The sequence below is a fragment of the Patagioenas fasciata genome, chromosome 9 (genome assembly GCF_037038585.1).
Source record: "Patagioenas fasciata isolate bPatFas1 chromosome 9, bPatFas1.hap1, whole genome shotgun sequence".
NCBI lineage: Eukaryota > Metazoa > Chordata > Aves > Columbiformes > Columbidae > Patagioenas > Patagioenas fasciata.
This window is the reverse complement of record NC_092528.1, coordinates 14,188,399-14,214,842: the sequence shown is the minus strand read 5'-3', so window position 1 is coordinate 14,214,842 and position 26,444 is coordinate 14,188,399. Positions and strand designations below refer to the sequence as shown.

Below are 26,444 nucleotides of genomic sequence, written 5' to 3'. Positions count from 1 at the left end.
CCATCCTGCCAGGCAGGACCCAGAGGAGTTTCCTCCTCCCAGCTAACGCAAAACCAGTATCCACAAAATGCAGTCTATGTTCTACATTAGTTTTCATCTACATGAATGCTAAAGTCTTCTCCACTGAAGGAGCGTGACTTCTCCATGAGAGGGGCATTTGAGAGAGAGACATCATTTGTTAAATGTTCCTAGGAAAATTTACCTGTTTTTTTTCCTGGTTTTCACATTCAAATGCATTTAATTGTATTTGTGGCACATAAAACTACATAAAATCACTGACAAAGATAAATAAGATTGCACGCCCAATATTTTTTGCACTTTTCCTATTTCACATACACTAAAGCTTAAGCAATTCCTGACAGTCACACACTTACCAATCTACTCCCATCTGCAACTGCTTACTTCATCTATTACACTGAGCTTACAAAACCTTGGGGCAAGGACAGTCTTTGTTCTACACACATTGTCTATCAACATAGGGACCTTATTTATGACTATGACTCTTAGACACCACCACAAACCTTACTGTGGTAGATCCTAGTGGCCAACATTAAGCAAGTTTTGGACCCAGTGATTATCTCACGCCTTATTAAAGGTGATGGTTAAACATAAGGAGTAATTAAGTCCCTTTCAGGGAATAACTTCACAGGCAAAAATAGAAGCTACCATCCATGGCAATAAATAGTGTATAGAAAGTCCAGACCAAAACCCCATGAGATGCTGATTACAGAGTGAAAGGCATGGGACTGTTCACACAGTCTGGACATACATTTGGAATTAAGAAAAAGATCAAGTATCAAAAAGGAATAACCATAGCCTTGGCCCCAGGAGCCCAGAAACAGTGATCTCAGAGGCATTGCACTAGCTGAAGGGGAACACTTGGCATTTACACACAGGGAGCAGAAGAAAATGATTGCCACCATCCCATGAACTGTTTCATGTTTTGCTATTCTACATCCAAAATACACAATAGACTTTCAAAACTTTTGAAAATTAGAGGAAAAAAAGAGGGACAGAGAAAGTCATATCAGAGTCGCAATTAGCACAGTCGTTAGATACTCCTTTTGAACAGAACTCGGACTGCATCTCCCCTGAGATCTTAAACCAGCAGCCCAGGGGGATCTTATTTCCCCTTTGGCCCAGACAGCAAGTATGAACGAAGTCAGTTCTTTCATTGCAAATCCTTCTGCATTACTAAAACCACAAAAGCAGAATCACTAGCATTTGATGCTAGTTTCAGATTGTGATTCATCAAGGAGTGCATCTAGCAAAGACTTACAGTACTGAGCAATGACACAGGTTTACACTATGAAGCAGATACAAATTTTCTTACTAACACACTTGTTACCATTTCTCTAATATTCAAACTGGATGAAAGAGTACTTCAGTCTACAGAGTTCTCCATCTACCTGCCATGACTGTATTTCTTGCATATAATGGAAGTTAAAAAAAGACTGCTGTGATCAGATACGGAACAGTGGATCTTGACTTATAGGTACTTATTTTTCAGCAGCAGAATTCATTAAGTGCAGCAGTCAGGATCTCGGCCCTGCTATGATGCCGAGTAACTGCAGGGTGTCTGCTGGCTGGTCTGAGCTCTTGTGTGCTATTGCTGGGGAAAATGGCAACTTTAAGCTGAGAATAATAGACGAGCACAGATGCTTTGTTTATACTTATATGGTAGCATAGAGCCCATATGCTTTCAGATGCACATTTGCCAACCAAAGCGTGATAATGTCAATTCAGTGGGGAAGTACTTTGTCGAGGTGCCTTCAAAAATCATTATAGCCATTATAGTAACAATTTACCCTTCTTGCATTCATTAATTTCAGGACAAACACAATGCCTACAAGGCATACAAGGACTGCAATATGCTTTGTATCCACAGCTAAGGCCAGAGACATTAAGAGCTGGGCTTGTGATATTTAGTTGACCCAGTACGGAATGACTCGTTAAAGTCGGCATGAGAAAAACACTCAGCTGCATTGCTGAAGGGTACTCAATCCCTGTCTAAATTCAACTCTAAACTATTTCTCTAAAGTTTTATAAATTTCTTACAAGGAGCTTATTCTGCACTTAAACTGCAGGGTATTGCTCTAAGAACGCTTGTGGAGAGAAGTTAAGCGCACATCTCATATTTTTCTTTGTCCTATTTCCTTTCCATCATTCTTTTGCTATAAACCAGAACAATTAGAATATCTGTTCGGGATTTTTTGGCTAGAGTACAAAATTAAACAACAGTTGCTCTTGAGATATAGTCTCACATCAGTTTTAATGCTAGAATTTTCATGATAACGCGTGTGTGTTTTAATTGCATTTCGGCTAGCACCTAAATACTGAGTCTTTAACAACATGTTATCTAAGCTGCTGTGCGGCAGTATTTGGTATCTGGGGTCTGAGAGGCGAGGCTGGTGCCAGCCCCCTCCTCCCCCCGGCCACCCCTCTGCCGCCATGCGGGACTCGTCAGGCAGAGGCTCACAACGCTTCTGCACAAGGTTCTTCCAATTATCTGACACAACAGTTGTGATTCCAGCCAGGAGGGAGAGAAAAAATCCCCACGCATCCCAACCACGCTTAACTTAACGCATCTCCTGGGGAATTCGGGTGAAGCCCGTACAGGATCCGCACAGGCTCCACGTTTCCTTAAGCCGGGCAGCGATTTGCACCGGCACCGTCAATCAGCAGCAGCCGGGCACACCTCCCGCCACCAGGACACCCCCCGCCACAGGGACACCCCCCCACATCGGGACAGCCCTCGCCACCAGGACACCCCCCACAGAGGGACAGCTCCCTTCCCGGGAGCCGATCCCAGCAGCCCCCGCGCCACCGCCCCGCCCGGATCCCGCCGGGGACCGCCAGGCGGCGCCCTGGGCTCGGCGAACGCGGCGGCGACAGCAGCGGGGCTGGAACCGGTCCGTGCCCAAAGCCGGGCTGAACCCGCCCAAAGCCGGGCTAAACCCGCCCGCCCGGCACAACAACCCCGGACAGACACGTGTCACGTCCCGCCGCCTCCCCATCTCAGCCTGGTACACGCCGCTTCGCCTCCCGGCTTGGGAAGAATAAAGCTTTTCCTAAACCTTCTGGATTTTCCAGACTTCATTTTGAACAGCTGTTAAAATGCACTTCCGTCCAGGTCTTCTCCGGCACAGACCCAAACAATAAAGAGGGAATTGTTTCCTTACCGAACACAACACAATGTGCATTATACTCCTCTCAGACCAACCGCAAATAAACACAGTGACAGTTCTGCAGTCGTATATTCGAAGTAGAGAACCTGCTTTTTACTTCTCTACCTACATTAATACATGGGAAAAATATGCTGGAAAAATCCTGGTTTTTTGCTTCTAGAATTCTGTAGAGCCTGAATTTCCATTTCCATAAAACTGCTCTCTTGGTGGGTGCAACACCAGACCCAGGAGCCAGCCCACTCACCCAGCCAGCACCGCCTGGCTGCTGCTCTCCTGGGCACTGCCAGCGAGTCTCACCACGGAGCCTGGCAGGAGGGAGGATGCCAAAAGCACAACGCCATTTCAAAGATTACCTGTAGGCAGGACCCATATAGCTTCTCCCTAATGCTGAGCATCCATAGGTTAAGTCTGAACAGGTATAAATGTCTACTATCCAGCAATGGACATTTTAACAACTGTTACCTGTTCAGTGGTAAATGTCCAGGAGCCTCTAATGTGCACAGAGCAGTAATGACCCCAGCTAGCTTTCCACAACCGACAGACATGGTTAAATTAGGAGGTTATCTGAGGTAACCGACACACAGCTCTGCATGGTCACTGAGGTTTTAGCCAGGCGAATCCGCTCTGCAGCTGCCTCTTTTCATATAATCCACAGGGAACCTGTATTATACCCCTGATTTAGACATCTCAGAGGTAGGTAGGATAGATACCAACTAAACAGTACACTCAGTCTTTCTACAAGTCTGTTTTATGCTACCTAAATACAAATTTAAGGAGTCTACTTGTCTCTAAAATTCTTACCTGTAAAAGATACATAGCCAAACCATTGATGGATTCACTTCATTTCGTACAAGACAATAATCACACTGTCAAGTTCATTCTGTGAATGGGAGGCCTTTGCCCTTTGCTATATTATATTCAGATAAAACATAAAATAAGTGAAATCTCTCCTCAGTTTTAGAAGGTAATGGTTGTTATGTCCATCACGTGGATCTTCTGTGTTGTGTTCACTGATGAGGACATATGGGGGAAGAAAAATGCTGTCTCACCTTGCTGGGGGCTCAAGCAGATACTAGGCAAGTAATGAATTGAGCTGCTTTTTTTTTTTTGTTTGGTTGGTTGGTTTTTTGTTGTTGTTGTTTTCCAAAAAATAAGGCACAAAAAATTCCAGTGTTGATTCTGATATATTTTCTAGCTTTTTCTTAATTCCTTAAATGCAAATTGAAATTTCTTAATTCATAGCTGCCCATGTATCTTCATTGACTCCTCTGAGCTATTCCTTCTAATCGCAGCATGGCTTCTGGATTTTACTTTGATCATCACTGTAAAGTTTAAATCTTTTTTCCTTGCTTAAATTGGAACTAGATATTACTGCCTTGTCCTCCCCACAAGGAGACATAAGACCTTAAGAGCTATGCAGACCTTCAGAATTAAGATAGCATGCCTCGAGGATGCAACAGTAAAGGACAGTGCTGTCTTCCTGCTGAAAAGCAAGTACCTAACAGGCAGCGTGAAGAGAGGCTGCACATTTGCAGATAAGGTACAGAGTTTTGTGGGAATCTGGTTGAAAATTGGCTCTTTTCTGCAGAAAAGCTGAAATACCACATTGTAACTACCAGGAGTTTTGTTTTCAAAGTGTGTATTTTCCTTCAGATCATGGATCTTCGTTATAAACATGCACTGTTGTGTTGCTATGCAGCTTAATACATGCTATTTTCTAAGAGCTGTCTACATGGTAATGTAAACAGCTTTGCACAATTCATTTGCAGCAATAGATCTAGAGATAGTTTCCTTTTTCTTCAAATGAAAACCAGTGGGTTTTTCTATATGCTGAAAACTGTTTTGGAGAAGCCTGTCAGTGACCTAGAGATTATTTTATGTCCATTAAAAATATGGATGTGAGACACTCTGCTCTCCAGCAGAGGGACTTCTATAGCAGAGGTTGCTTGAAATGTTTTCTTCTTTTGTGACTGACTTGCTCAGTGCACATGCATCCTGTACGCGACAAGGATTTTCAAGTCCATCAATAGAGCGTAATCCTTTGTTACTCTGAAGTGAAGATGCGGAGGATGGCGGGATACAGGGAAACATCGCTGTACCACAGTGATCCCTGTGACTCCAAATCCTGCTTGATTTACACAAGTGAACAATTGTATCCACTATGGGGGTCTCCTGATATGACTGAGCATTAACCGCTGCAGGGCAAAACCCCTGGCCCTGTTGGCTACAAAGGCCTCAGGCACCAGCACAGAAGCCCCAGCAATATGGGTGATGAGTTTTTTATCGGGGCATCCTTGGACCATGTTTATTCTACTCCATAAACCTCACACAGTGGTTAACGTCTACTGTTTTCTGTCCACTTGGACATCTACAAACAACTGGCATTAGTTTTCATTTCCGTATAAAGGCCAAACTCAGATGGACTTTCACTGTTTCTAATTTTATTCACATATTCCTTATCTCTAAGATATGACTTACTGTACTTTCTAGAACATTTTCCCATTCCCTGTAAGCTGTCTGCTTACACTGCAGAACCTTTACAAGGCATTATATTCTGTGACACCTAGAACACTTCTGTGCTACTTACACTCCTCTCTTTAGGATATTTATATTAAGATGCGTATTTAGGACATATACCTATATGCCACTTCTGTAGCTCAAATATTATATATTCCATGCTTCTGCCATATTACAGTTCCAAGCTCCCTACCTGACTTCCTCTGCTACTCCTTAATTTCTTAAACTTTGTCCTTGCACAATCAATATCTTCAGTTTCAAGATAAACTCATGTTTATCTTTCAGTTTAAATTGAGTCAATTCATTACCTCACCCAAGGTTACTTCCTGCAACCAGCTCTTTCAAAAAGCCCTCACCATTTACCAGCACTAAGTCCAGAACGGCACACTCTCTGCCTGCCTCAGTATGTTGGTAACTGCTGGCAGCTGCTGCACTACAGGATTTTAAAGTGTTCTCCATCGGTGAACAGCCATATAATTCACCTCTGCTTGTAAGCTTTCTTTTCAAGTGATCACTATAATGCTTACCATCAATACACAATAAATATGTTCCATGAATGTTAACTGGTTAATCCTCACAATTCCTACACCAATAAACAAGAAAATAAGGGATAGGGGAGTGAAACATCATTAGTTACATGATTAGCCAATATTTGATTGGAATTATAATTCTAGGTTTTCTTAGGTCAGACCTATTTTTAATTACTTAGCATCCTCACCACTTCTTTTAATGATTCTGTATTAAAAATTACGAGCCTTGAGAGCTCAGTTGCAAATACGATTTTTTTTCCCCAAGTTAAACATTTTGAAAAACATCAGTTTGGCATCCACAAAGATTTGAGAAAAATGATTAACAGTAATCTGCCCTTTCCCAGCTCTTGTATCCCTGTCTGAATGTCAGCTGTGCTAATCTCATCAACAAAGAGCTGGATAACAGGATGCGACCTCTTAATCTTTTGGAAAGTCTAATTGCTGATTACAATGTTGCTGAGAAAACTAGTATCAATACAATCAATAGACACAGTGCGTGAAAATAAATGCCCTATATGCCACAACCTGTCAGATTCAGAACAGGCTAGCAACCCAGCCGTTTCCAAACACATTTCACCTGTCAAAGTAACGTATGTGTCTGACATGGAGATTATAAGATTCTTGTTATTCCTCTGGAATCATGGTCAAATCCACACCTTGTAAAATTATGTCACCATAATAAAAGACAACTTAATAGGTGGACAGTAAGAGAATGATGGCTTGAAGAGAAGACTTACGGGGAGAGAAAGCTTGGTTTTCATGAAGCCATGTCTATACATTATTCAATTAACAAGATCACCCTCTACAGTCACTTGAAAATTCCTTTTATCATCTTTGTTCCTTTCTTCTGTATGAAGTGAGGTGGATTTTTCCTCCACAGTTTCAGTGAACCCTGGCTGCAGCTTCTAAGAGGCTCATTATCTCTTCCATCACATCAGCTTCTGCTTTCAAGGCTTATTGTTTAGTCCTTAATATAAATTGAGAGACTGAAATCCCCTCAAAACACCCAAGGTGCCTTTGCCACTAAGTAACCTGCAAAGCATCATGTCTGTGGTAAGACCCATTTAATCAAAAATCACATATTACATGAACACCAGGACACGCAAAACCTTTGGAAGTACAGTTACCCAAACTTCCTCCTTAGGTGATGTGGTATTTAAATAGGGTGTAATTTTTAATTTCCACTACGGATTTGATTTTCTTATGTAAAATATGCTCTCAAAAAGTGCAAGGTTCTGTTAGGCACTGTGTCCAGAAGGGCTCAGAAGTAATACAATAGCATCAGTTTTGCAGGTTAAAGAATTTTAACCTATATGGACTAGGCTACCCAAATATAGCCTTCCTAACAAGTAGTTGGCTGTCTGGATTGAGTAAAGCAACCTTGCTCTTCTGGTCTCTACTTTGGTCAAGACCTTCTCAAGCAGCTCACCAAGCTACAAACAACTTAAATACACGATCATTGCAAAGCAGTCCTCAGGGAGTTTTCCACTCAAATCTCATTGAAATTCAATAGGATTATGGGGACTAATTCCCTGAAATCCAATCAAAAATTCACCATCTAAGGATGTTTGTGTGTGTGCATAAATATATATGTATATGCGCATATATACATATATGTTGATGTCTCTTTGTGCATATATATACTCACCTACACGGTGATATGTAGGCCCATACACGTACACACAAGTGATACAAGACTGCAGTGCTTTGAGCTTGACAGAAGGCATTCACGTTATGTTTAAGTGAAACCTCTCAATTGCTACTCTCAGCAGTTAGTTCTGTCAAACTAATAATACAGGTCTGCTCAGCAAAATGATACAATATCAGTATTAGCATATAAAATAAATGTAAGTGTAGGTTTCCCATGTATTTATTTCTTTTCCATTTTCTCACTATTGGAGAAATTTGCTAAACCCAAACACTTTCTTTTCTTTCTCAAGGGTTTATGGGGCATTTTTGGTTTTGATGATGAAAAAAAGATGTATCTCTGTTTAAGACACAAGGAGATGCTACCCCTTTGATTTGGATTTTGATTCCCAACAATATGCAATAAATATAACTACAGTGGACTATTTAATAGTCCTGTAAGCATTACACGGCCTATAGCTGAAGAGAGTCTAGCTGCCTTAACTAAACAAAACTTACTGTAAGAGCAGTTTTCAGGACAGTGATAAATCACAGTGTAATACAATCATGCACTGAGCTCAAAACAAATGTGAGACTGGCACAAATATTAGAGTACAACTGGGCAGAAGTCAGGTGTGTACAAGTCATTGACAAACATTGGTGCAACTGCTTTAGACAAGACATTTAAAAGAAATTTACATAAAAAACATAGATTAAATTTATCAAAGTTTGATAAATTGTAGAGACAGTAAAAAAAGTACAGAAAACATGAAAAAATAAAAACCCCAGCCAATTCATACAGTACAGTTTTACTACATTTATATTACAGAATGAAGACAGAAAGGATACAAGAAATCAAGAGCAAAGAAAATTCTGCTGGCTCTGGCCAGTGGAACTTCAGTGCCAGTGAGAGATGCGCACGCACAGATGCATGCACACACATAAAAAATAAAGACAAAAAAAAAAAAAAAGTCATTTACTGTAACAAATGACAGACACAGAGGTGAGAAACATTTGGCATGTTGCAGCACAAGAAGTCATTCACGATTTGCTAACGATGGTACCTGGCTCGGCTGAAGATCACTGCCTTGCCTGAGCGGAGCGACGGACGGAGGAGGCACACCTGATGTGGACGCAGACCGACCTAATCTGCAACTTGCTTTAGGCTCTGTGAAGGAAGAGAGAAGATGACACACTGTTGAACAGGAGGCTGGTTACTGCTGCAGTCAATTGACCCTGGATTCCCTTGAAATGGAGACTCCAGGCTTGGTTTCTAGCTAAAGTCTTGGGCGTTTGGCTGTATCGTGAACAGAAGTTGAGATCAGAAGGGTTAAGACAGAAGCCATCCTATGTCAAGGCCTCTTTCCTCTCCTCTAGCATCTCTGAAGTACAGAGCATAAAATAGCAGACAGATAGGAAGCATACAGCAGTGATTAAGGGAGTTACAGCGGCTTCTGGTTTCATCTCTCTATCCCAGAGCTAAGGGAGATGATAGCCCAAAGACTGATAGTGCTGAGGAAAATCACAAAAGGCCAGAAAATGAAGGAAGAAATGTATAAAGTGGTGAGGATACTGTCACACTTAGGGATTTGGAATGACACCAAAAATACTTGGAAATCTGATGTTAATGGCAGTGAATTGAGAGACGGAAAGTAGGAAGAAAGGAGAGAACTCAAAACATTAACAGTGGCAAATTCTGAAGTCAGTTCCCCAGAATCAAGGCAACTACAGAAGTAGAGATTGCCTTGAGAGAAATCTATTCCAGAGAAGAACTGCACAGAAATGACACAGTTATTTCATTTTCCTTCTGCTGTTGTACAAGGAGGCATTTCTCAGAAGGCTCCCCATTGATTTCTGGCACAGGTTACTACAGTTAACGTACTGACACGAAGCTGACTGTGCAGCTCAGAAGTCCCGGATGAAGGTTTTTGTGTCTGGGCCATGCTGACATCAGTGCACTACCCCAGCGTTCTACACCCCACATCTGGTCTAGAAAAACCTGTCTTTCTGATAAAAGTGCCTGTCTGTTTCTGCACAAGAAAAATATTTTTCCCTGCATTTCCTGTTTACGGCTGAGGAAACATCTTTCAACCCATGGCTTTTGGCCCAGATTAATGTGTTCGTTCTCTTCCTGTTTTATAAGCCTTCCTCCCAACCCTGCACCTGTCCTTTCTATTTAGTGGGCAAACACTGAGACTAAGGACATTTGCACTCAGCAGATGCACTGCGCACAATAATGGATTCTCAATTTTAGCATCAATAGTACTGCTTTACCATAAGTAATAAGTAATCATAATAATACCATGCCTCCTTACAATGGATTTAAAGAATTTCTTCTATTCAATCTCATGTTTTCAAGAAGAGGGGAAGGACGCATGCCTTGTGCAATCCTGGTTGAGCAACTTTGCCTTTGAGGCATGTTTTCCCATGTCTTTTTCTTTTGTCTCTCTGAAATATATTTTGTTATGCCTCATTTACACTGCTGCTCTGTCTGTGTTTGTTTTATACTAATATCTCTATTTGCTACGTGGATCTCTAGTATCCTCACTAGCCACTGGCTGGGCCATTGTTTGAAAGGAATGAGATGTCCATCACCAGCACATCCTTAAGGCCACTTGGCACATCTTGGAAACCTGAGGACAGCTGGCACATTACACCACCTACCAGCAACATGCTGAAATCTGTTCTTCCAATTCCACTGGTGATTTTTCATTGTCACCTTAAATGCATATTTTCCTCAGATGTTTCAGAATTCAATGGGGTATGGAGAAGAGCTATCCACTTAAGCTGGAGCACTTAGGCCAATGAAAGCATCTGTATGGGTGAATATTCATCAACTAAATATTAATAGGTTGGTTAACATCCAGCTGGCTGAGCAGCAAAAATATTTATGCTGTTTGATGAATGCATTATTCAATTCACTCATTCCTAGTCAGTCTGTAAACACCACGAGTCAACACAGCAATAAGCATGCAGAAAGGAGCAGACTGATCTCCCCCATAACCTTGCATTTTGTACATAATCTGTTGGTTTGCTTTTTTTGGACATGGGCAGTTATTCTGAAGGTTTGATTAGATTTGTTTTTGTTCTGATTTCACACTGTTTATGTGCCAGATTTCTGACTGATTCTTTCAGTAATATAGATATAATAATGGATCTCATGTCTGTTCCCTCCTGGAATTTTGCTGGGGTTTCAGAGGGTACAAGAACTGTGGTTTTTTTGGGTTGTTTTTCCCTACTGCTGAATAGAGAGTCTGTTTTTGCTGTGACAAGCAAAATTAGACACCCAGCACGTAAAAAACTCCAAGGCACTGTCTGCCATTGCTTCTGAATTGTTTGCTTTGGGAAAGCAGAGAGAAGTGTCATAATTTGCAATTTGGATATATGTGCAACAACAAGAGATTACCATTTCCTTGCCAAAGAGACTCCTTTCATCTGGCATCAAAGAAATAAAACCTATCACACACAGATGAAATATTAGTTCCTTTATCTCCTTGTAATATATGTTACAGTATTAAGGAAACTATTGTGATTTTCGTGGTGATCTTCCCCAGAAGAGGTTTCAGAGATGGCTCCATCTAGTTTTGTTTTTTTTTTTTAAGTTCAGGAAGTTAGGTCAGACAGCGAAAGGGAAAAGTGTGTTTTGGGGTTTTTTTTAATGGCCATTCCATCGGTCTCAGTGGGAATATTTTTAGACCAAATAAATGCTCAGTTCTACTGTAATTAGTGCTCTGAGTAATATCTTCACACTGCACACTACTGTGGGGAAAAAAGTATCCATAAATGGTCTGTTGCATAAATGACGCCAAACTTATTGCTCTGTATTTTGCAGCATGGTATTTTTCAGCTGTGTACTGAGGCTAACAGAATTTTGATCATTTCAAAATAATAATGATCACTTCAAATAATAACTTCTGCTTTGGGACATTTAAATAGTAGTAAGAGGTCTTCTTGCATAATTATATCCACCGTCCAGTCACTTTCAGTACCTTTACATCTTGGTTTTCATGTTCAAAATGCTCATTTCGTCTTGTCTGCAAGGCCTGCCTATTGATGTTGATTCTGGTTCTGGAATGAAAATGGGTTTTCCTCGTTACTGATGGGAATTTGAAGGAAGTATAACTTCTGCCTGCAAATCTCAGGGACAGTTTCTAGTATTTAATTCTCATTAATCTCACATGGATGATATGGAGACAGCTCAGTATTAACATCTGAAATGAGCCATCTTGAGACTACTGGAGAAGTCCCATCGTGACAGTAATGCGTGGTGTGGAGCAGAGTTTTATCAGCCAGCCTGATAAAGCACATAGGAGAGGCTCTGTAGATCTCTGTCTTCTGAGGAGGATGCATTTGCTGAGGGTCCATGATAACGCAAGCTAAGCTACCTCAGGCTCACACTGATAAAGTTAGCATGGCACCGCATCTCCACACTGTGCTTTGCTTTGCTATGCAAGTGGATTCTCTGGTTCTAAATCAAAACTGCCTGAAAGAGGGTTCCAGAGATTCCACTCCAAACACAGGACCCTCTGCAGGCACAGCTGGGGGCCTTTTGACACTGCTGTAAGCCATGCAAAAGCTGACAACGGCTAACAGCCTAGTGCCAAGCGAGGGGACTCGCAGGCATGTGTCTAAGTGCTTTACTGGACTGGGGCCAATGCACTGCACTTGAGTAGCCATCAGAGATGCCTGTTGCAATCAATGGGCAGCACAAGGTTTGAATTCAGCAGAGTGCTCGGGGTAGACAGAGAGCCGCAGATCATATTTAATGTTTTGCACAAAAATGTTCATAAGATTCAGTTGTTATATTTAAGTGATGAAACTTTGGTGGCATTATTTCGCACAGCTTCAAATGACGCATCCCACACACTGTGCCATACTAGACAAATGCGCTGCTCACCGAGTGCCTGAGCCACCCCAAGAGTTGGGCGCAGATGCAGCGTAGCATGAGCAGGGGCTGCTCAGCCCCGTGTCTTGTCACCACAACACCCCCAGCAATGCGAGCCATTGGGACCACAGCCACCTCAGCACAAAGTGAACCTGCACTCATGGTCAGCAGCAATGGGACCGGCATCACGCGACTCTCAGTCGTAAGCTGGGTCTGGACAATGCCAGCAGGATTACACATGGCCATAAGCAAGCAGACAGCCCCAAAGGACAGCATTACAGATGAGAGTTTTAGGAGAGACTATCCAATGCAGAAATATAGGCTTTCCAGTCACAAATGGGATTGCCTTAAAATTGTGTACTTAATTATGTATTTAAGCACTCATATAAATGACCTGTTTTCCAAACGTGAAAGTGCTGTCATCGTAACTAAAGATGTAGAGGCTTGGCTGTGTGCATTTGGGGCAGTGAGTGTTGGATTTTCTTCAATAAAGCAGAGTGCTGAAATGCGACAAGATTTGGGGAAATATTTTCAATCAGTTTTATACCAATGTGCTATGGTTTTCTACATTCTCCAGAAATACAACAGCTCTGCACGATTTTTATTTTTGGATCTTAACGGAAAGAGTTCTTTTATTCATCCAAGGAAACCTTCATTCTGCCTATCCTAATCTTAATTCAAAAAAATACTCTGGCTGTCACTTACATTGGAGAAGCTTCTTATCCTGTCACAGTCTCTTCTTTTCACATGAAAAGAGAAATATTGCTTATTTGCTACAGCTGCCAAGAAGCACGTTTTGAATTAAACAAGGCAATGTGACAGGCTGAGAGTAATCACATGCAAAAAAAGAAAAAAAAAAAAAAGAAAACATGCATACTGGAAAAATGAATCACACCTATTATCATCATACTGGCCTGGCCATGTTGGTCTGCTAAAAAGAGATGAGTAAGCTGAAACATAATTTGAAATTATGAAACTTTAAGGTGGAATAGACTACATGGTGTTCTGTCACTTAAAAAAAAAGGATTTAGGACTTCACCTGCAGAAGCCACTTAGTGCTAAATAGCACAGCAGCATGTTTAACTGAGCTGATTTCACAAAGGGAGCACTGAACCTCTGAAATGCAGTGTTACTAGATATCTATAGGCCAAAAGCTTAGCAGGTCTCAAAATCAAGTCAGGTAATGAGAAAAAAACATACCTGTATTAGATGGTTTATGTATTAAATTAAGATTTTTTCCTAACTGTCATGACTCAGGTCTATGTCAATGACTGAGGCAATGAGGTAAGGAATAATCATGTCCTACTGACAGTGTTTTTTCCTTAAAATTTCTTGCTATTTTTCTCCGAAGCTATCCAGTAACATATTCCTCCAGCATTAAGTTGCCTTGAGAATCCTTGAGGATTTAGTAGCACAGTGATACTATGACATTGCCTGTGAGGAGAACATTCAGGGGTTGGTGGGAGTTACTCAGTCATCTCTGAGGGAAGCAGGCTGAGCTAGCACAAACTGGTACTTTGCTGCTATTCCTTTCTTATACCAATGAATGTGTTTGGCACCTTGGGCTTTGGCAGCACAGCTCCATTCCCAAAGAGCTTGAACTTAACTATTAATTACTTTTGCAAATCCACAATACTAGCCAGAAGTTCCAGTGAAGGGTAGGCATTTACTCCCTGATTATCTACAATGTTTTCAGCTAGAATACTAATGGACTGGCTGAGTGACAAGCTGATGGTGATTCAAAAACAGGTCACAACAACAGTTTCTGAGATTTAAAAGGCAGTGCAGTGCCTGTCTCTAGCAGCAGGTGGCAATGCAAAATACTTCACGGTTGCAGTTAGGAAAAAAGCAGTAACATTCCAGAAAATACTCTTCGAAGCTCCTGGAGTGAAGTTACAGCAGCCTTCCGTTTCACAGATCTCATTTGGCTGTTCACTACAATTGCACTGACTTTCCTAAATGCCAGCATGCCCACAAACCACTTAAATTGCTTTCCATAAGAAACAACAGGATGCCAAGAAACCCAAAGTGGCCTTGACATATTATGTGACAGATGAGAGAGCAATCAGGTATTAGAGACAGTGGTTTCCTATGTGCACCTAAGAGGCCAGGCTCGTTTGAACAAAGTGACCAGAAAGCTCAAGATTTTGTTTGGAGATGGCTCATTCCCCCTCTGATCTTACTAGTAGGTGCAGAGGTGCGGAGAACCCACAGAAAACCAGTATTCTCACTCAGGTATTCACTCAGACCACTCCAGTTCTCAGTTAATCTGTGCCTCAGCAGAGCTGCCCTGTTGAGCACACAGGAGAAGTCCTTTCACATCCTGTCGGTTTTATAGCAGAGCAGTTCAATCCCATTTTCTTTAAATTATTCCAACAGTGCCCTAATAAATGCCTGTACCAGTGTGAACTAAGAAGTAAGCAGCAAACTGGCATTTCAAGGACATGTCTGCACAAAAAAGTAGCCTTTTTTTCTTGTGTCTATGATGTTGGAGAGAGAGCAACAGCAACGATGACTGTAGTGGGGACTGCCCTGATTATATTTGGTCCTGTGATAAATCTAAGTTCTAAATTCCTAGCACAGAGCTACTTTATCTGTTTGACTCCAGAAAGCATTTGAATCCATATAGATATATTAAATCCCTCTTCTTGCATTCTGTTACAGTTCTAATTTAATTGCAAAGACTGAACTCTTACAGTTCAGGTACAAGTTCATTAAGGAGAACTGTGTACATTTTGAATGCAGTGCCCCACCGATGAAAGGTAAAACATGTTGCTCAGGCAACAGCTAGAGACATGGGAAAAAACATTCATGGCAGATGACAGGCAACATTCATCAAATGAAATGTCATAAAAACTGCAGGGAAAGAAAAATCAGCAACAGCCCTCAGATTCTAATCATAAAAAAGAAGCCAAAATTCAGCCAATAAAATATTTCCATAATTTTTCTTTGATAGTCCTAGCTATGTAAGACAAAGTCACAGCTAACTAAATCAAGGCATGATTCAACAACTATTACAGTTTGCTGATGCCAAATAAAGATTGAGGCCAACATGTTTTGTCTGCTTTTGGAGATCAACCAACTCTTTAAAATAAAACTGATGCAGGAAGGTTGGACAGAAGTGCTATATTTTGCTAAGAACCTACTCTTTAATTTTCATTTCTCTTCCATTCTGCTCTGTACTGTCATCTCACAGAACTGAAAAGCTTGGTACACACCTTCGGTCTAATTATCAGATGCACAGTTGCTTTGATGTGGTAAACCCACCCTTTTACCTGCATTGGCACAAATGATGCTCTAATACACTGGGAACTGAATTTTTAACAAAGTTATGATCTAATCTAGAAAACTCCTACCTACCAAGATGCTTTGTGAGAACAGACAAGTAAGCAAAAGGCAGTAACACCCAAATAACCTGTGCTAGTGTCATGAGATCTGCAGAAAAGCCACTTTTGCTGCCTCAGGAAGGACTATTTGGGGGACTTCAGCAAGAAAAGCTGGACTACACAATCGCTGCAAATGGTATGTCACATCAGCAAAGCTTATTTGAGTTACGTACTGAGTTTCAGGTGTCACTTCCAGCAACGCAGGGAAAATGTTGAGTCCCATTATCACTCAGGGGAGAGTTGCCCTGGTTGAGAGGCAAGCTTCTCTGACACTGACTGCCCAGTCAGTCTGTCGTGCAGGAATAATTTCTGGTTTGAATATCTCATTCGTGCTCTTATGCTCAGTGAACATTGACCATGAGGCCCCAGTACTATGTAGGCCCACTCTTTTTAAAGTGGATATTTTTCAACAATCCAACCAATAAGCAAGGAACTTACTCTTCCAATAGAACTGTCAAAACTCAAAAAGTAACAATGCAGTGCAGTGCTTATTCCTGAGCTATACATATCTGTTAACAGATGTGCGTTCATGTATCAGTTCTGTTTGTCTTAGTTTATAAACAAGGCTGCATTATTTTTCATGGTTAACTGGGAATTCATTATTTTATATATATATATATGAAATTTGATGGATTAAATGGGTAGGTATGAATTTTAGACTTCTGAATTTCATAGTCACTTTTCCAGAACAGCATAAAGCAGAGGCTGCCTGTGTCCACAAACTGTGCATATCAGTAAGACAACCTCATTTCTGAACCATGTGTTTTTGTTACTGTATGTGTATGTGAATTTACAAACTGAGGTGCCATCCTGTGAGTGTCTCTGCCATAGTGTTCCTTTTCAATGTCAAGTGAAATTCCTTGCTTTTAAAATAGATGAATGGCATGCTTACGTGTTTGTATTACCTGCCACCATCCCAATTCTGTTCCAGCACAGAGCACAAGCAGCAGTCAGTGGGCTGGACAGATTCTAGAAGATATTTGAAAGTCTAAAGAACATGGATGCTTACCTACATCTGTGGATGTTGAGAGATCCTTCAGCTCACAAGGATATTCATGAGATCTCCCCTGCTCTGCTACTTGACATACCTGAGCTGTTGCTTCCAGCCAACATGGTTGGGCTGACAGAGGATCTCCCCAGCCTGCTGGACACCACCGGTGGGCCTGGTGTTCCATCCCATTCCTGAGCTTTCCCTGGCTCTCTGGAAGAAGCTGTCCCGTGATGGCCTCCCCTCTCTTTGTTTTCCAGCTTTGGTAGTGGTTCAGTGCTGTGACTTCTGATCTTCAGCTCATCTAGTGGTTCTACAAAATACACAAATGCACATTTTGTTATCAAGTGTCTGCTAATTACCCATATCATACAACAATCTTTTACTTGATATTCCATGTATACCATTCATAACTCTTTTAAGGGCACTTTACATCATTATTTTACTGTCTAGGCCTAAAAACCTATAGTTTATGTATGTTTCAATACACTTTTTAATTATTAAAGCCATACACAATGGATGGATGGATGGATGGATGAAATGTAACTTTTCTGTTACAACTTTTATATGCCAGGAAGTTATTTTCAAAAATGGTACCCTACCAAGTTATGCTTTTATTAACAATTTATGGAAATACTTGAATTCTTTCAGCTGTCATTTCATTGGGAACAAGTTCTTCTTCAGGGACTTTCTAAGGAAGCTCTGTCTTAAGGCAATACTGTGCAAGCACCATATCTGTATTCTTCATAAGCTCTAATAAAAAGCACACAATCCACAGAACTATCCAGTGTTAATATTTTGGGTGTGCCCAGCACCATAACCTAAAGAATAAAATTCCAGATGATTGGAGAATCCTTGGAGCCACAACATTACTTTCTGCTTGCAACACCATGAGTCAATATAAGGAGGAGAAACTTTTAAAAAAAAATTGAACGATTTTTAAGTGAAGCAGTGATGTCTGCTTTCTTCATGGCTGGTGGGTTGTTTTTTTTCTTGAGACCCTCATCTCTTTTCTTGCAAGTTGAGCAATGCATGGAGAAACATTCCTGATCTTTTCCATCTGTAGCTGTGAAAAATCCACATGAAAAACTAGATACAGAGGAAACTTTAGATTGCTTTTAGTTGTAACAGCTAATTACCATGCTAGTCAGGTATTCAAAGCTTGCAGGACTGTTTGGCTCCTTTTAGGGAAAAAAAAAATCCCTCTGAGTTTGTAATTTTATACTTCATATATTTACACCCAAAGATATCTTTATGTGATAATCTCAGTTCCAGTCATCCTGGTTTATAAATCAAACCCCTGATGTACCCTAATTCCTGTATATATCTACAGTCTTGGAATTCACATTTGGTAGAGATGGACAATCTTCCCTTGAGCTATATCTCAAAATCTTTTTGCGGCTACAAGGGACATGACAAGATTTGTGAGAGCCAGGTGCAGGACAAACACCAGGAGCCATTTGCAGGCAGGAGACGACCAGAGCTCGCCAGGACTCACATGAACGGCCGGGCCTGGCTGGGCAGGGCTGCCAGAGATGCAACCGCAACACTTGGCTCAGCGGCCACTTCTTCTCCCATTTATCCCTGTGGCCTGGAACTGGGACCATCCAATGGGAATTTACACTCAGATGATACAGTCCCAGCAAAACATCCACATTCAAACCACTTTGATTTGTCTGTGGCTCAAACCACATCGCATTGTTTTACCCTCGCTACAGCAAACAGTAGAAGGTGCAATGTTGGAGATCTCTATGGTATGGTAGAGGCCCCACCAATGCACACCAGTGACAAAAAATCTCATGTTGTGTTGAGTTCTTCGTCATTCCAGTCTGCAGATAAACTTGATGAGCAACAACACAGCCTGAAGTTTTTCCAACAAAATGTCATATAGGAAACATGTAAAAATATCTAACTTGATCTGTAGTGCAATATGTAATCATGAATTATTTCAGCTAATAGTAAAAATTAATGTTAAAGCTATCATACCATTACCTTAAGGATTTATTTTTTCAGTTACAAGTAACACTCCATGAGAAAACAATAAAATGACTCTGGTTTAACAAGTCTCGTTAATAGGATTCAGTGACATTTTATGTGACAACGACCTTCAAAAAAGTCAAACCTCTTCCTTGAACTTTAAGGTCACCTTTCTACTTTAGTGTATGCAAAAAGACACTGTAATGAAAACCCAAACTGATTGTTTTTCCTAGTTGGTAACCCCAGCAGAGCACAAGGCTGAATAACAGTCTGTGTCAATATAACGTGACATCTGCCTTTCAGGGACCTTTGCTACGAAGTGTAACACAGCTCTGTCTGTGACTGCACAGAGAGACTTGCTAATACAAAGAGCTGTGCAAAGAGATTTAGAGCCCAAGTTATAACTAGACTTGAACTGTTCCACCTATAAACAAAAATGCTCTTACATTTTTTCTGAGAATTGATATATCAGAAATAATTATATACTTTTTCACATAACAGATACATGCAATCATATCTGAATTCTTTCTTTACATCACTAACATTCACTTCTATAAGATATTACTTCTCTAGGAAGAGGAAAGATATGAACAAAATCCCAAAATTCTTTGGAAATGCACACAATCCTCTTTCCCACCAACACAGGATGCTGTCTAGATTGCAGCTCTTCCTTTCCAGCAAACTGAGGAGAAAGAGAAAAGAACAGAATATGCTTTTAAAAAGCCAGAAACTGCCTCTCCAAGTGCCCTACCAACTTAATGAATCATTCAATAGATTTAATTTGCTATGTCATTCAGCTTCTGCTGGCAATGCTGTGATTACCTTAGTGAAAACCTTCTCTGTGTGTGCCTCATTGACACTACTTCAACACCACCCCTTGAGCTCCACACGTTCACGCAGTCAGCCCTTAGTTGCAGTGGAAACACTCTGCTTGAGTGTGGAGCTAAGGACTTATCCACTCAGTTTACTTAACAGAGAAGCATTTGTACTTGTTGCCTGATAAAAATGATTTGTGCATTCTTAGTTTTGTTATCAGCTGAATCAAAGCACAGCAGTTCTCTGCGACCAGCTGGAAACTATGGAAATATTCAGACTAAATAAAGATTTGGCTTATAGTCTGCTTCTTTATAAGGTGTAGAAAATCAGTTTTCAGCTGTCTGTCTAGACTTCGTAAATTACATTCCACTATCCCTTCTTGGGGATTTTCGGTTCTCAGTTTATCTGAAAAGTAATATATCCTAAAAATGAAAAGCAGATTGAATCAGATTATAATGTCATACAACCCATCACAGAACCTGAATCATTATATTTGGTGATCACTATCAGTAACACTGATACACAGTCAGAAAAACAACATGTCAATGTTTTATATAGTTTTCTGTAATATTACTTTGCTGCTCACTTGCAAATACATAAAAAATGAAAAAAAAATTAATGCCTCACTTTTGCCCAAATATTTTTGTGAGTATTTTGGAATAACTTCAGCTTCCTTAATAAATGTCAATGGGAATCATATTCTAATTCAATTAAAAAAAAAAAATCACAGTGCTAGTTTGTGCTCAACTGAAAGAGAACCTAAGTTCTAAAGTGCCCATGACAACTCCAGAAACGCAGAACACTCCCCTCCCAGGTCACAGCACATCACTTGGATGTTTTTAGGCTGTCAACCACTCCCTGCTGCAAATGCAGCTCCATGGAGCAAGCCAGTGGCACAAATTGTCGTGTCTCATAAAAGCACATTCACTGCTCCTTGTTTTCACTCCTGCAGTTTGGCACGAGGCACTGGTGGAAAGCAGAACAGGCCTATAGCTGCCAGCTCTGGTTACCTACGGGTGGTGACCTTCTCATCGACTGAAAATCAAACCACTGTATTTTAAACGGAGTAACCCTTTATAAAAGCTACAGCAGGATTTAAATGGCCACTTTATCCACATTGATCCCATGCTGAAAACATGAACTCTAACCAGTCATACATATATTCTGCTGAAAGGTAACAGTAGCTGCTGCTGCACAGCTTTTTTTTTTTTTTTTATTTTTTGAGAAGTGCAGAAACACAGATGGGATCCAAGTTACCTCAAGCTGTTAAAAACCTTAATTTGGAGTTAGGAGATATTGGAACTCAGTGTTATGCTGGGAGCTCAACTCAATCATATGATGGCCACAGGCAAATCTTTTCACAGTCAAGTGCTGTACTTTGAAAGCTGAAATTATGGAAAGCATCTTTATTGTTCAATAATTCGTATGCCAAAATAGTACATAAAAATGTAAATTTCAAGAAATAATTCACTGCTTTAAATATTTATGGATACAGTTGGTTGAGCTGCCATAAAAGTGTTCAAATGTTTCAAGCACATCCAGGTGTCATAGTATTTCAATATTCAAAGATATGCATTTTCTGTATTTATTTCACCTGAATCTCAGGCTTTTCCATTTTAAGAATAAGGTGGTGGCTAAAATCCCTCAGAGAGAATATATTTTACAAATAATTGACATGCACAATTTCCCCTTTATCAAAGGTCCCCTAAGTAGCTGCACACTAGGCAGGGCTGGCATGTGAGCTGTTGTACTGGAAACTCATAAACGCTGAAGAAAGCGAGAAGCAAACTGAGTTACTCGGCTGTAACTTGCACCAAAGCAAACTGAAAAATACAGCTATGGAAAAGCTATCACTCAAGTGAATATGTACTCTGTGGCCAGTCTGCCACTCTGCTGTTAAGCACAAATTAATTTCAGGTCCTGGTGGCTTCTTAGTGTAATGCTAGGTGATAAACAGCAGAACCTTTATGACAGCTTGGGGTTTTGGGGGGAAGAAACACAAGCAATTGTTTCAAGGAACTTAAAATGAGGGCTGCTCTCTGCCATCTCTCTCAGCTGCGAGCTGAAATGTATAAGCTAATCATCCATGCATTATTCATTTACTCTTTTTTCTGTGTGTTTGTTATAGACCTAAATAAATAATACATTACTCTAGGCAGAACTTGCATACTGTGGGAAGTAAACAGTAATACTCACAGGGTCTAAAATTCAGTATACACATACAGGTGTGAAGCAAAATCAGTCACTTGGGATGGGGTTTAGATGTGAATCAGAGCTCCCGATCTCCCCCAGCCCTGACATGTCGGACCTCACCTGGCATGGCCACAAGGCAGGCATGGCCCCGGCCGAGGGAGCGGGAGCACAGAGCATCCCCAAGGCACAGCTGGCAGATCGAGATGTGGGGTCAGCCAGCAGCCAGCATGTGTGTGGGATGGTCAGAGCCACCAGAGCCACATCCCAGGCTTCAGCTCCCACCCTTGTACGCAGGGCTGAGCTGCCAAGCTGGCAGCAGCCCTGCTCAGCAAGCCAGGTCTAACCCAGGGTCCTGACCAGGGGAAGGGCCAGGCACATCTCCAGCAGTGTCCCACAGAATGCTGCCTGCATGGCCGCGGGATGTGCCCAGCCACTACAGACGCTCACTGCCACGGACACTGCGTGTAGAGCAATACTAAGCACTTGAGGAAATCCCACAGTTTCTTCTTCCTGCACACTAGGGATTTTTATTCACCTTTATTACACATTTGAAAACTAGAGCTGCCTTTTAATGGCTTTCTTGATGAGTGGTGCTTTGTCTGATCTGCACAGCTGTAAATTCATCACAACCTCTCCCAAAGAAAAGTAATATGTTATTACTACCACGTGCAAGAAACCTGGATAATGCTCAGTGCTTAAGCCATTTTTCCCACTAAATAGGAGTATATTATACTGTCAGTGAAAGCCATTTCCTCATCTTTATTAACTATGGTGGTTTGTCTATTCTGACTTCATCTGCTTGCTAATTAAGCAGAAGTTTGCTCTGCATATCAATTTTTAATACCCCTTTTTTTACAGTTAAGTGAGAGTTGCAGCAGCCAGCTTGTTCAATTAAAAGCAGCTCTGACCTAGTTCCATGCAAAATCAATAGAAAGCCTGAAAGAATCTCACAAACCATCTAACATTTGAGGAGACATGGCTGAAACGCTTCACAGTGTTCACTGAGCACATGTTTCTGTGAGCAGTGTGGGCTTTGTTTCATACAGTGAAACCCACTGGAGATCGCATTTGCCTGCTACAGACCTGCAAGGATCAGCCTCACCTGCTACCGACAGCCAAGGGAGGGGAAAGAGGGATTGCCAAAGAAACGCATTTGGTTGATTTTCTGTGGCTATCCCAAAGGTGCTGAGTGGGCAATCCTGGCTGGGAAAACAACATGGGAAAAGAAAAAACGCATGCTGTGTTTGAAAACTAACAAAAGAAGGGATGGATTTATACCAAAAAGCTTTAAAATAAAAACATTTGATAAAAATTGAGTGTCTTAATCTGGTTGAAAATATAGAACAGAATTCTCTAAGTTTCATTAAGCATCGGCTGGCATTTTCAGTCACTTCAAAGTTGAAGTTTTAAAAATTCTGCATGGTAAGACATACATTTTTAACATTGATATCTTAGAATAAGAGGAAAAATACTTTCGTATATTGATGATTGAAATACAGGAAAACCTGTTTTAAGTCTTACATAAGACGTGCTATTTGATCCAAGATGATTATATTTTGGCATATATTATAGAAGTGCTGGCAATATAACATATCCCGTTTCCAACAGGGCCATCATTATTTCTTAATGATTTCTTCCAATACTGCACTTGATTTTTCAAGTGTCCCTATTCTGCTGCAGGTCACCTCACAGCGTGACCCTTTGACTGAAAAGGCCACATCTGGAAGATACACATTATACAGATGTATTACCAAAGCAAATAAAAATGAAGTAAAAACTCCTGGGACTCTCACCATTCTATCAAACAGCATTCTTGGAAAGGATGTTCTTTTGGCACTCAATTAAAAGGTGTGCTATTTACCTCGGGCCAGTCACAATTATGTAATTAAGCAGAACACTTTATTCTCTTATATTCACTGCATATTTTTATTTAATTTTCCTTTAAGAGCTGGCGATGTTGCAAATTGGTGACTTGCATTTAGGAGCACCTCAACAGAAGCCTCTCTGTTCCCCAGTACCTCCTTGAGCAAGCACCTAAGTACAGCAAGTCAAAGGGAATTTCGCCATTGACTTCAACAGAGCAAGGGTTTTCCTTCCAGCCGTTATTATTTGAAGCTAGCCAGCTACACTGATTTGTAAGAATGTATAGCTTAGTTGATGCTGGTGAGCTGCAAGCACTTCTCTTATGTAATTTGTGGACCCAGATCTCTCACTGATAATTCAGGCTGTCCTTTCAGTGAAACAACTAACTGTGTGCACATAAATTTTGTACCTGGAGATGGGTACATACATGGTCTTGTATCTGTTTTCAGAAAACAGGATTTAAGTAGGAGAAGAAGGAAGATGACTAGTTTGACAAGTCTGGATGTGGCCATCTCGTGCAACTTTCTTCTCTCCCCTGCCTTCCTCTGTCGGTGTCACCGACACTGGCCTTGGACTCCACAGTGACAGAACACGCAACACAAGCTCATAGCGCCATCCCCACCCCAAGGCAACACTGATCCGAGAAACACTGTGAGATGAAACAAACAAACTGTGGAAATCAGTGACTGTAAAAGGTTGCTAGCATTCGATTTGAAGAGAAGATGGTGTCAACTCTTACTTAATTGCTTTTCTTCCCAACTCTGTTCATTTTTCTGCACACTCATTCTGGTATTTAGGTTCTCTAAATACACAGCCTTCATGCTTGCGTGAGGAAACACCGGTTTGGTGGGCACTGAAAATGTCTTAGCATAGTGTGGCAAGAAATCAGAAGGCAAGGTTGAGCCAAAAAAGCTAAAATATACTGACTCTTTTAGGAAAAATGTTTTTGTAGGAAGTTCATGACCTTAAGTTTCAAAGCTTCACTTCAAAAATATCAATCTTTCATAGAAGTGCTGACTATATTAAACTTGTCAACATTTTTTTGGTCAAGTTGTCTGCTGAAAGACAACCTTTGAACTATATCAGCATTTTGAATGTAGGGCTTTTCCATTGTTTGACCATTTTCATTTCTTCTAGAGTGTATGCCTTCATCTAAATTCAGTAGTAAATGAGAATCTGTTCTTAAGTCAGAAAAATGTGGAGACAGTAACAAATAGTGGTTGTGAAAACTAAGATCAGGAACCCTGACATTCATATTTTCACATTAAAAAAATCAATCAGGAAGTTGGAGTGAAAATAAATTCTTTACTGGCTATTTTATCTCTATTTTAATTACCCTTACGGAAAACATTTTTAGAAATGCTTTTCCCTTTATTGACTCCATTAATGAATGAGAAAATTTGCCTTTCATTATTAGAACAAGCATCCCATTTGTAAGGCTCTCCTTCTACCACAATACATTACCGGTAAAATAGAATCCTGAAGTTGTCTTAGCGTTGGCACTATCTGAATTTTACTCTCAGTTTTACAAAGCCAGACACAAGCGTTGGGCTTTTCTGTGCAGCCCTTGCACCAGACCCGCCTGGGTCAGGGTCCCAGGACCTGTTTGCTCTGCAAGTTAACACTCAAGGTTTCTCCTGATTCCAGAATGAAACCCATACATCACTCTGTCTTTCTATGCCTTTTAACACAGTCAATCATTTTAGACCCACTCCACTTTCTAATTAGAGGTTTCATTTAGTGAGTTGGTTTTACCCTTGCGAGCTATGCAACTGTTGAGCCATGACAGCACAGACTACAGATTCTCAGGAAATAAGTAGAACTGCAGACGGCCTTATACAGCTCCAGCCGATGCCTGTGCTTGTAAGACATGCCTATTATTGCTTTTGCAAGTATGCAGAGCAGCTACTGTGGCTGGCACATGTGTCTCTGTATGTGTTACAGCACATGTAAATTAAAGTACACAAACACTGCCCGAGCAGCAAAATAGCTGTATATTATCTGGAAGAAGGTAATTTTTGAGTTACAAATTTGAGTCACACACACAAATACAGTAATTTCCATCTCCAGCAAAATTAAACCCGCAGCTTCTCTTTTTCAGATCACTAGTTAGAAGAACAATAGTTCTCCTTACTCATTTTTAAATGACAGATAAAGTGCTAATTGCATGTTACCACTGTTTTAACAAAAAAATAATTATTAGGGATGGATAATTCTGTTCAGAGGAGTAAAAGTAACCTGAACCATCACATCAAATTGAATGTAAATGAACCTAATTTTTTAATATGCATTATTATCCTGACAATTATTTCTCCAATGTTCCTGTACTTCTCACCTTATCTATACCTAGCATGTTTGTACACCCTACAGCTTCATGGTTCAATATTTGAATCAATGTTACATGTATAGCACAAATAAAGCTATTTCTAACTCTTTGATTTTTCTTGTTACTGATAGACTGCTGGAAGATCCAGA

The 26,444-nt window shown here is 40.7% G+C and overlaps 1 protein-coding gene across 5 annotated transcripts in view; it reads right to left on the bottom strand.

Annotated features, from left to right (window-relative positions):
- Window positions 1-26,444, bottom strand: part of NYAP2 (neuronal tyrosine-phosphorylated phosphoinositide-3-kinase adaptor 2) — a 137,662-nt gene that overhangs the window by 17,864 nt on the left and 93,354 nt on the right. For all 5 annotated transcript variants that reach the window (XM_071812477.1, XM_065844809.2, XM_071812476.1 and 2 more), the window contains 2 exons: window positions 17,221-17,433; window positions 8,926-9,029 (listed from right to left, as the gene is read on the bottom strand). In XM_071812477.1, coding sequence (XP_071668578.1) covers window positions 8,926-9,029; window positions 17,221-17,433 — 317 coding nt within the window. The remainder of the gene's footprint in view (window positions 1-8,925; window positions 9,030-17,220; window positions 17,434-26,444) is intronic.